General features: G+C 35.1%; 2 protein-coding genes across 2 annotated transcripts; one reads left to right on the top strand and one right to left on the bottom strand.

The window, feature by feature from the left end:
• The first annotated feature begins 2104 nt into the window (after window positions 1-2104).
• Window positions 2105-4160, top strand: LOC133817736 (uncharacterized). Its single transcript, XM_062250331.1, has 3 exons — window positions 2105-2342; window positions 2440-2587; window positions 3773-4160. The coding sequence occupies exons 1-3, from the start codon at window positions 2288-2290 to the stop codon at window positions 3858-3860; spliced, it is 291 nt and encodes a 96-aa protein (XP_062106315.1). The 5' UTR covers window positions 2105-2287; the 3' UTR covers window positions 3861-4160.
• A 218-nt stretch (window positions 4161-4378) lies between these two features.
• Window positions 4379-8955, bottom strand: LOC133817735 (T-complex protein 1 subunit zeta 1). The gene is made up of 15 exons (XM_062250330.1): window positions 8680-8955; window positions 8527-8590; window positions 8051-8186; window positions 7591-7742; window positions 7386-7433; window positions 7170-7262; window positions 6924-7030; window positions 6455-6569; window positions 6283-6369; window positions 5856-6060; window positions 5610-5704; window positions 5382-5450; window positions 5191-5298; window positions 4973-5091; window positions 4379-4669 (listed from the first exon to the last, which is right to left on the bottom strand). The coding sequence occupies exons 1-15, from the start codon at window positions 8811-8813 to the stop codon at window positions 4594-4596; spliced, it is 1608 nt and encodes a 535-aa protein (XP_062106314.1). The 5' UTR covers window positions 8814-8955; the 3' UTR covers window positions 4379-4593.
• Between the last annotated feature and the right edge of the window lie 268 nt (window positions 8956-9223).

The following is a 9223-nucleotide window of genomic DNA, read 5'->3' as shown; positions in this document are numbered from 1 at the left end:
ATTATTCAAGATACATTTTGGTTAGCTAAAAAATGCAGTCAAATTCATAACTCCGACAGCTTTGACTAGGTCGTACAACCCCCTCCGGCGACATGTGGGAGGGAAAAGAGAGAGAGAGAGAGAGAGAGAGAGAGAGGGAGGGAGAGGGGGGGAGAGAAAAGAGTGTGTGCAAAAGTTTAAAGAATTCTCTCATCTAGAGATCGGGGTGACGAATAAATCTAATATATTAAAACGTAATTTTTGTAGTGATGTGTAGTAACTGGTTACAACTATAAAAATAGTTTTGATTTTTTAGTAATGTATTATTATCAAAATATCAGCTGAATTGTAACTAGTTACTTAGTGAGATTTTGAGAAAAAAAAAAACTGATATGAAAAAAATATACTAAATTGATTGTGAAGGTAACTGGTTACAATTAGGTTTGAAAAAAATATATATGAAAAAAAAAAACTATTTGGGAAGGTAACCGGTTACCTAGCCAGACCTGAAAACAAATCGGATCCAACAAAAAATCTAAAATGATCATAATCGTAACTGGTTACAGCTAGGTTTAAAAAAAAATCAGATTTGAAAAAAAAAAATAGTTACGATGGTAACTGGTTACTTATCTAGACCTAGGAAGAAAATCAGTTCTAAACAAAAAGAAAATCTAAATTGATCGTTATTTAACTAGTTACAGCTAAGTCCGAAAAAAAAATCAAATATGAATAAAAAGAATTAGTCACCATAGTACCTGATTATTTAAACATGTCTGAAAAAAAAAATAGATTTGAACAAAAAAACCTAAACAACTCATGATGGTAACCAATTACAGTTAGGGCTGGAAGAAAAAAATCATATCTAAAGTGCAAAATCATATTTAAAATACAAAATCAAATGTGAAATAGAAGAAGAAGAAGAAGATGGTAACCGGTTACCTAGCCAGACCTGAAAACAAATCGGATCTAAACAAAAAATCTAAAATGATCATAATCGTAACTGGTTACAACTAGGTTTAAAAAAAATGAGATCTGAAAAAAAAAACAGTTACGATGGTAACTGGTTACTTTTCTAGACCTGGAAATAAAATCAGATCTAAACAAAAAAAAAATCTAAATTGATCGTTATTGTAACTAGTTACAGCTAAGTCTGACAAAAAAAGAATCATATATGAATAAAAAAAAATTAGTTGTCATAGCACCTAGTTACTTAAACAGATCTAAAAAAATCAGATTTGAACAAAAAAACCTAAACAACTCGTGATTGTAACTGGTCACAGTTAGGATTGGAAGAAAAAAAATTATATCTAAAGTGCAAAACTAGATGTGAAAAAGAAGAAAAGCAACAAGAACAACCAAAAGAATAACATTAAAACCACCAACAGCAGCAACAGTAGAAGAAGAAGAAGAAGAACCAAAAGGCGGTGGAGCTGCATCGCCGGGGGGTGGGGGGTTGCGTCTTCGGTGGAAGGCAGAGGTGAGTGTTGCTATTTGGCACCTTAAGGTGCTCAACACCACACGAGGTGGCACCTCATAATTGGTTAGTGATACCACATAATACTTATTAAATTCAAATATGAGGGACCCAATATTAAATTGCACTAATAGCGATACGTCACTTCCATGTGGTGTTTGGCACCACTGGTGCCCCTTAGCAATTCTCGAGTGGAGGTGGTGTCTCCAACGCTGGGCTAAGAAGAAAGAACCAAGTGGGGAAGGAGAGATTGAGAAATGAGAAATGAAGAGAAATAAACGTGAGAGAGAAAGAAAAGGATGAGGAAGTGTGAGAAAGTGAGAGTTTTGTATAAAAATATGGTAATTTATCTTTTATATTTTATGGATTCCCAAGTTTTAAACATTTTTTTTGAAAAATTCACCATATTTTGTAGCATTTTTTTTTTTGCCCATAAATATAAAAACTCATCAACTTTTTCTCATATTTATGTAAACTTCTCATATATATATATATATATATATTACTTTGAGTTAAATTTTTTCCTGTTATTTTTCTACTAATTCTGATTAGTTGTGTAAAAGCCTAATAACTCCCAAAGATGAAATGTCAAGAATCATATAGCCTTACAGGCCCAAAATACTTCAAGCAGAGGAACAAGAAGAGCTTGATGCAGTCACATGTCGGTGAGATCAGTCATGAATGGAGACTGAGACAAAGGGGTTAACTACCCTCTTCCTCTTGTAGCTGCAATAGTATTTCAAGGGACCTAATTTCGTCACAGTCGAAGAATCAACCTCTGATTCGGCCTCTTCATATTCATCAGTAGCTGCGATCAAGGAGAGAGGTTCTTCCATGGGATACCTACAGGAAGCTCGTGAAAATCACGTCAAGAAGAAAGTCGAAGAAGGTAACAGAAACCCTTAAACCCCAAGGGTTTTAACTTTTTTTTGTTTTGGAAAATATTTGAGTTTCTATATATTATATGTATATGTATGTATGTGCAGCTTTGAGGAGCAAAATGAAGCAGAAGGCTCTGAAAGAGTGCGACGATTACGCTTTAAAATACGCGGAATGTGCTACGGGGAGAACGTTATCCGTTGTTTGGCAATGTCGCAAACAGGCCAAAGAATTGAACTCTTGCCTTCACCAATAGTAAGCCCTTATTCTTGGATTGGATGGAACTCTTGTTTGGCTTCTGGCTTTTTGAAAAAAAAAGAGTTGATTTGTTTAAAATGCTTGTGTTATATTAGATTTTACTATGGATTAGTGCTTGCAAGAAGGACAACATTGCCGTTTTGCTGAAATGAGTACGCTTTGTATGTAGATTTGTGAGTGTTCATAGGAGATTTGCACATAGGAATGAATGAGTCCATTGATACTAATGTCATCATGATCTTTCATGGCTTGTTTGTTTTTAGGAAACTTGCAAATGGGTTTGCTTGAAATAACCGAATTTTGTGTATTCTTTTTGCATTGCGAATTCTAGGTAATTTTTTTGAAATGGTTGGTAGTAGTGAGTAGTGAGTAGTGATTGATAAGATTATTTACAATAAGCTATTGGTTATTTTGTTTTAGCCTGGTAAAATACATGAGTTTACACTATACGTCCATGTATTTATATAAATATATATATATATCTAGGGGGTTAGCTTGTTGGTCAGGTACTACATGATTCTATATGCCTTAGAAAAGAGTTGGTTCCTACTTTTCCATAAATTGGAGTTGACTGAGATACTAGATGAATTTATTGTGGTAGTCGCATTTCAGTATTGAATAGATTTGAAATTCGGTGTTTTTTCGTTGTAAATTGGTTATTAGAAAGTAGCTTAGCTTATTATGAGAAGAAAACACTAAACAGGACTAGGCAGCATAAGCTAATGAGAAGGGAACCCGAGTCCGAGTGGTGTCTGTACTTGGTACATATGTTCGTAATGTCATGGCTCATAGCCATGACTTGTATGAGGGTGAGGAGTCCGACACTTTCTCGTATGTGTTTTGGACTTTGACTTTTCATGGGGTTCAACTAGCAATATGCTTGAATTTCTTTCCTTCGAAAGCTGTAGGGTTGAAAGATTGAGCTGAGGATCCAAAATGTTTGTGAATCGGAATAATTGACTGGCCTTGTCCAATCCTTATAGGAATTCCTTGTCACAAAATCGTCTTTATAGCATTTTGTTCATCTGTAAGAAATTCTATCGGTATGGGGGCCTAGCTGGTTCGGTAGGATGTTGATTCTCATCATGTCCAAAGCAGACGTGATATACTTTAGTTAATTACACAAGTATTCCATAAACTTGGCAGTTTGACGAATGAAATGATTCTCTCAATTTTTTGCAGTACCAACGATGCAATCTTAGAAGAAATGAAAAGAGAATATATGCTCCAAGAAGATGCGAAGGCCACCTCGAAGGTATCTTCCGGCTAAGTTCATTGTCTCAGACTCAGACCATGCCCACTTGCAACTGGCATACGTACAATTTGAGTTTCAGTGCATGTGCTAATATTTTTGTTCATATGTTGCACTTTTCCGCACCATATATAGGGAGAAGGAGATGAAAATTTGTTCTAATGCAATTTGATAGAATTTGTTTACATGTGTCGTTTTAACTCGTTATTATAGTAAAGCTATTGCAATACTGAACAATCCATTGAGCTGTGCCTATTATGGTGGACATTATCAAATGCCATTGCAATAAAAAGGGCAACCTATCAGTTTCTTTAGTTACCACAGTTAATCTTATTACATGCTTTTAAGCTATTTGCAAGTTTTTTTTTGCCTTAAGTACTAATCTAAACTACATTACCCTACAGTGCTCTGGCACCATAAAATTGTGAGATTTTTTACAATAACCATTTTACGAAAAGAAAAACTAATGGTGCAAAAAAGCATTTCGGTGGACGATTTCATGGGAACCCCTATTGAGTAATGATAACACATTAAAATACAAAATTTGGTAACATTAATAAGAGAAATTACAGAAGATGTAACACTGTTGATCAGCAATGAAACTTGCGAACCATAAGCAAATTTTCAATTTCTCTTTAACAAAAAAACTCAGCAAAACCGCCCTTCGTTTCAGTAAACAATGTAGCTCAAGTCAATTCATAGCAAACTAGGAAACAAAAAAAAATTCCACACAGGTAAGCCTTTGCCAAAACTAAGTTGGCTTTCTCATGTTGCGCCCAGCTCGAATGACTTCGTCCACCAACAGCAATTGAGATGCAATTACAGGTCTGCAAACAAAGATGTTTCAGATTAAATGGCGTGTTCTACAGTAAAAAAAAATCACAAATATATAGTGGATGGGTTATATAAGTCACAACTAGATGTGATAATGACAACAAAAAGATAGACTTGTGTGGAAAGCATGTAATGGATTTCTCCAGGAGAAATAAAAAGGACAACTAATCTTTGTGCACCATGCCTCAAGGAGAAAGTTGAGAAAATGCGCTCAAGTTTTGTACTTTGTAAGATAAGAAAAGATAAGTTTAAAACTCCATAATGATTACTATTTACAGATTAAGTTTAACACGTACGCTGAGTTTATAATTTGGCGCTTCACCGAGTAGTTATCGAAAATACCCTCCATTTGGGGGTCAATAGGTTCTCCTGTGTGCTGGTTCAATCCCACAACATTCCCCCTGTCATGCTCTCCCTGAAAAAACCACATTGCAAAGTTCAGCCATATGACTATTTTTCACAATTGTTTTTGTTTATTATTTCAGGATAAAAAGTAAAAGTTTTAAATGCATACAGTAAGTGCTATGATCGCATCTTGTGTGTCAAGACCAGAGTTCTCAGCAAGTATCTTGGGAATCACAAGGAGGGCATCAGCAAAAGCTTCCACACCGAGTTGAGCTCGCTGTTCCAAGTGCGTAAATCAATAAATGTGGAGATTAATAAATTTATGGTATTCTTCAACCAACGAAGTGTAGAGTTAATTACCCCTTTAACAGTTTTCTTCACTTCATTAACGAGATATTGTCTAGCTGCAACTTCAAATGCTCCAGCCCCCTGAAATAAAATTGACTCAATGATTAAATCTAAGATGGAAAAGTAAATATCTAATTGTAGAGACAGTATATATTCCTGGTTTCATGTAGCATTTCAAACAACTAAAATAATAGTCAGTTGCAAGCATATCAAAGAACTTTCAAGCTGAAGAAAACGTACTAATACAACAGATTCATCTTCAATAGTATTTTTAACAGCCCTCAATCCATCACGGACAGCATCCTTGATCTGAGCAATTGTATGGTCATTAGGCCCTGCACAAACAAAGATCGCAATAGCCAATAAGCACTGTGGAACTACCAATTGACTATAAAATGACAAATCATGTCGGCAGTCCTATGATTATTAAAGTCAAGAGATGAAAAACAAAACAGCTATTCTTTAATAAAGCCACAGTCACAGTACCTTTGATTAAGATTGTACAAGAATGAGGGTTCTTTACATTTTCCACAAATGTATACTTATCTTCCCCTAGGACATGCTCATAGACCAGACCAGCCCAACCAAGACACTCTGGAGTAAGATCATCCACAGAGTTTACAGCCTCTCCTCCACAAGCCAAAACCAATCGTTCCATATTTCTCCTCTTAGCTCTTCGTAGGGCAACAATCTAAAAAATTCATTCATCAGCAAATTATGATATTTAAATATGAATTTTAACATTTTATCAACAAAATTATCTCACTGTTGTTTTCTCATCAATAGTCACAGAAATTGATAATTACAAAATACAATACTATAGGTAGGACTTGGCAACATTGGCATGGAAAGTAAGGAAAAATAAGGCACAAAGTTTCACTAAACTGATATAAAGCTAACAAATACGACTCACCCCTTCTTTTGCAAGAAGGTCCAATGATGGTGGATCAATTCCCTTTTGATTAATAATGACGAAGTTACTGTCATTATCAGCACAAACCTGTAATGAAGACCATAATGTGTTAGTGCTACATCAAAATCAGCAATGCAGTGTGGATTATAACCTATAGTTAAGCTTTCATAACCTTATTTTTCAGCTCAATTATTCTTTGAACTCTTTCATCAACTGATCGCCTTTCAGCAGCAACCATTGCTTCTCTCTGATCAGAATTGGAGTAAAAGAAGCCTGCATTTATTTCACTACAGAGAAAACCATTATTTCAGCAGTGTTTACAAATTATGTCCAAAGAAAACTCTAACAAAAAGACCAATTATTGAACAACCAAATGAATGCTCTATTGTGTAGTATTTTATGGACGTAAACTTGGACTGATATGCATTTAGAAGTTTCATATTCAATCCCTTGCAAATCGGAAGTAGAATTTAGATATCCTATCTTACTACATGTTAATGTGTTTGTGAGCATCCAGGTGCCATCATTATTTTCATGTGCATAGAGAGCAATGGTAAAATTAAAATGAAGGAATTCTTTTATTATAGCCAAATAAGGACTATACAGTTTAAAAACAAAGCGCCATAGTTTAAAATATCTACCTCTTTTCATACTCCAAAGAAACATTGCAGGTCAATATATAACAATTCTCTGCACGTCTTTTCATATCAGGATGCCTGGAACCATGGTCAAGGACAAGACCTTCAACCTAAGAAACAGACAAGTGAGATATTAGAGATAGTATGATGTCAAACTGTACTATACAAACAGTTGTATTGGCTAGAGTATACACACAGAAAGTTCACAGAAGTTAAATTTATTCAAGGAAAAAGCATGGGTTGACATACCAAACGTGTGTCCACATCGAATTTATGGCGCATATGCATAATCTCTACCATAAACAAATCAATTGGTTCCTCAGGCTTGCGAATGCAAAGAAGCTGCAAATTTTGTATTATGAATATCAGTCCTAAAGTTGTAAAGGATCAACCACAATCTGCAAAATGCTGAAGCTTTTGACATTGTATATCTTGAATGAGTGTCAAATTCAATTTTAGACTCACCGAATTAACAACTATCTCAGTCAGCTGATCTGCTAATTTCTCATACAGCTGTTGAAATGAACAAAGAAAAACTCAAAATCAAATGGAGGTACATATCTAAATATGTACAACACAAATTATAAAAATATTCTCAAAAATGATCTTATGGACCACCCAACAACATCTACCCATTCAATGAACACAAAATACAAAATTACAACTCTACCTTTGTTCTTAGAGTAGTTCTGGCCACCATTTTCAGAATCTCTCTATCAGGGTCATCACCCATCACCACAGGAGTCTTAAATTTCTCCAAGAATTGGAGAGTTGCTCTTTTGGCAATCTCAAAACCATCAACAAGAACTCGGGGATGCATCCCTGTTAGAAGGTTAAGTAAAATCTATCTCAAACCACCCCAGTACAAGGACAATTTTATTATATATATATATATAAAATAAAAATAAAAAAAACTTGTCTTGCACCACTCGCGGCTCGCCTTTCAATTAGTTGACACAATCAACGAAAACAATAGTAGCATTTTTTTTTTTTGGTGGGGGGTTGATATTATGAATGAACACTAATCAATAAAGCTTCAACTCTCCATATCTTCTATTCTTTATACGCACTACCAAACCAAATTGTAACTAAAACGATCCATTATGTTTCAGGTGAATAGTTTCACTTACCTTCATCAATGTAACGCTCTGATTGTTTCATAAGCTCCCCAATGAAGATCACAGTAGAAGTAGTGCCATCTCCACTAATATCATCTTGAGCAACGGCTGTCCTTGCAATCATTATTGCTGTAGGATTTTGAATTTGCTGCAACAAAGTGACCGATAAAACTATATTATTAGATTGCAAAAGCCACAGAATCAACAAAATACTAACCAAACATAAGTAACTAACACAATCATGAAAACATAATCTAGAACACATAAAGTGGTATAAAGCTCCAACCTAAAAAAAAATAACACTATAACTTAAACATAATCTAAATTTAAAGAAAATTAATCCATTACAGCTTTTAAATACTCAATCAGGCAACCCTTACATAGTTCGATCTAATGTAGAATACAAACACTAGAACAAATAAAGCGGTGTAAAGCTCAACCGCTTAAAAGATCTGAAGCTTTACAGGTGAGAAAACTGAAAAAATTACCATTTCTTTAAGCAAAGTGTTGCCATCTTTGGTGAGCTTGATATCACCGGCTCCACCAACAAGCCTAAAAACATATGTATGTATATCAGATGCGGAAGTGAATAAAAACTATGGAAGAAAAGGAAAAAGATAAAGAGAAGAAAATAGTTTTACATCTTGATGGTGCCTTTGGGACCAAGATTGCTCTTGAGGACGTCCTGTAAACCCTTGGCGGCATTGATGTTCATATGCAGAGCCGCCGATTTGTTGAGGACCTCTGCATTTGGGTTAAGCACCCGGAGCGACATCTTCGTTCGCTTCGGCTAAGCACCGAGTGAGAGCAGCGAAGTGAGTGAGTTTTCAGTTCGAAATGAACTGAGGGAACTCTCGTCTAACTTTGGAGTGAGTTATGACAGAGAGGGTTTTAGGGCTTTCCGGAACTTCTCTCTTTTAGATTATTATATTACCCTTCGTATTTTACACCATTTTTGCGCCTTTCTCTTCCTTCCTTCCGCTTAAACGCAGCGTTTAGATTTTCAAAATAGATCTCTATTGGATGGGCCGGGTGGTCCTCTTCCTAGGTTTTAAGCCCATTTATTTTCGGGGAATTTGCAGAATTATGGGTTTTACCGCTATCATTTGCAAAAATATGGGGTTTCCCAAATTTAATAGAAAAAAATAAAAAGAAGTTAAAGAATTTATGGAAAAACATCTGATA

This window comes from Humulus lupulus, chromosome 2, assembly GCF_963169125.1.
Source record: "Humulus lupulus chromosome 2, drHumLupu1.1, whole genome shotgun sequence".
NCBI classification, from domain to species: domain Eukaryota; kingdom Viridiplantae; phylum Streptophyta; class Magnoliopsida; order Rosales; family Cannabaceae; genus Humulus; species Humulus lupulus.
The sequence above is the reverse complement of the archived record's forward strand: the minus strand, read 5'-3'. Positions and strand labels throughout refer to the sequence as shown.

Coding starts and splice junctions, on each gene's coding strand:
- LOC133817736 (XM_062250331.1), top strand. CDS start 2,288: ATGGGATACCTACAGGAAGCTCGTGAAAATCACGTCAAGAAGAAAGTC. Junction 2,343..2,439: donor CAAGAAGAAAGTCGAAGAAG/GTAACAGAAACC, acceptor ATGTATGTGCAG/CTTTGAGGAGCAAAATGAAG. Junction 2,588..3,772: donor AACTCTTGCCTTCACCAATA/GTAAGCCCTTAT, acceptor AATTTTTTGCAG/TACCAACGATGCAATCTTAG.
- LOC133817735 (XM_062250330.1), bottom strand. CDS start 8,813: ATGTCGCTCCGGGTGCTTAACCCAAATGCAGAGGTCCTCAACAAATCG. Junction 6,370..6,454: donor TAATTGAGCTGAAAAATAAG/GTTATGAAAGCT, acceptor TCTTCATTACAG/GTTTGTGCTGATAATGACAG. Junction 5,299..5,381: donor TGAAGAAAACTGTTAAAGGG/GTAATTAACTCT, acceptor CACTTGGAACAG/CGAGCTCAACTCGGTGTGGA.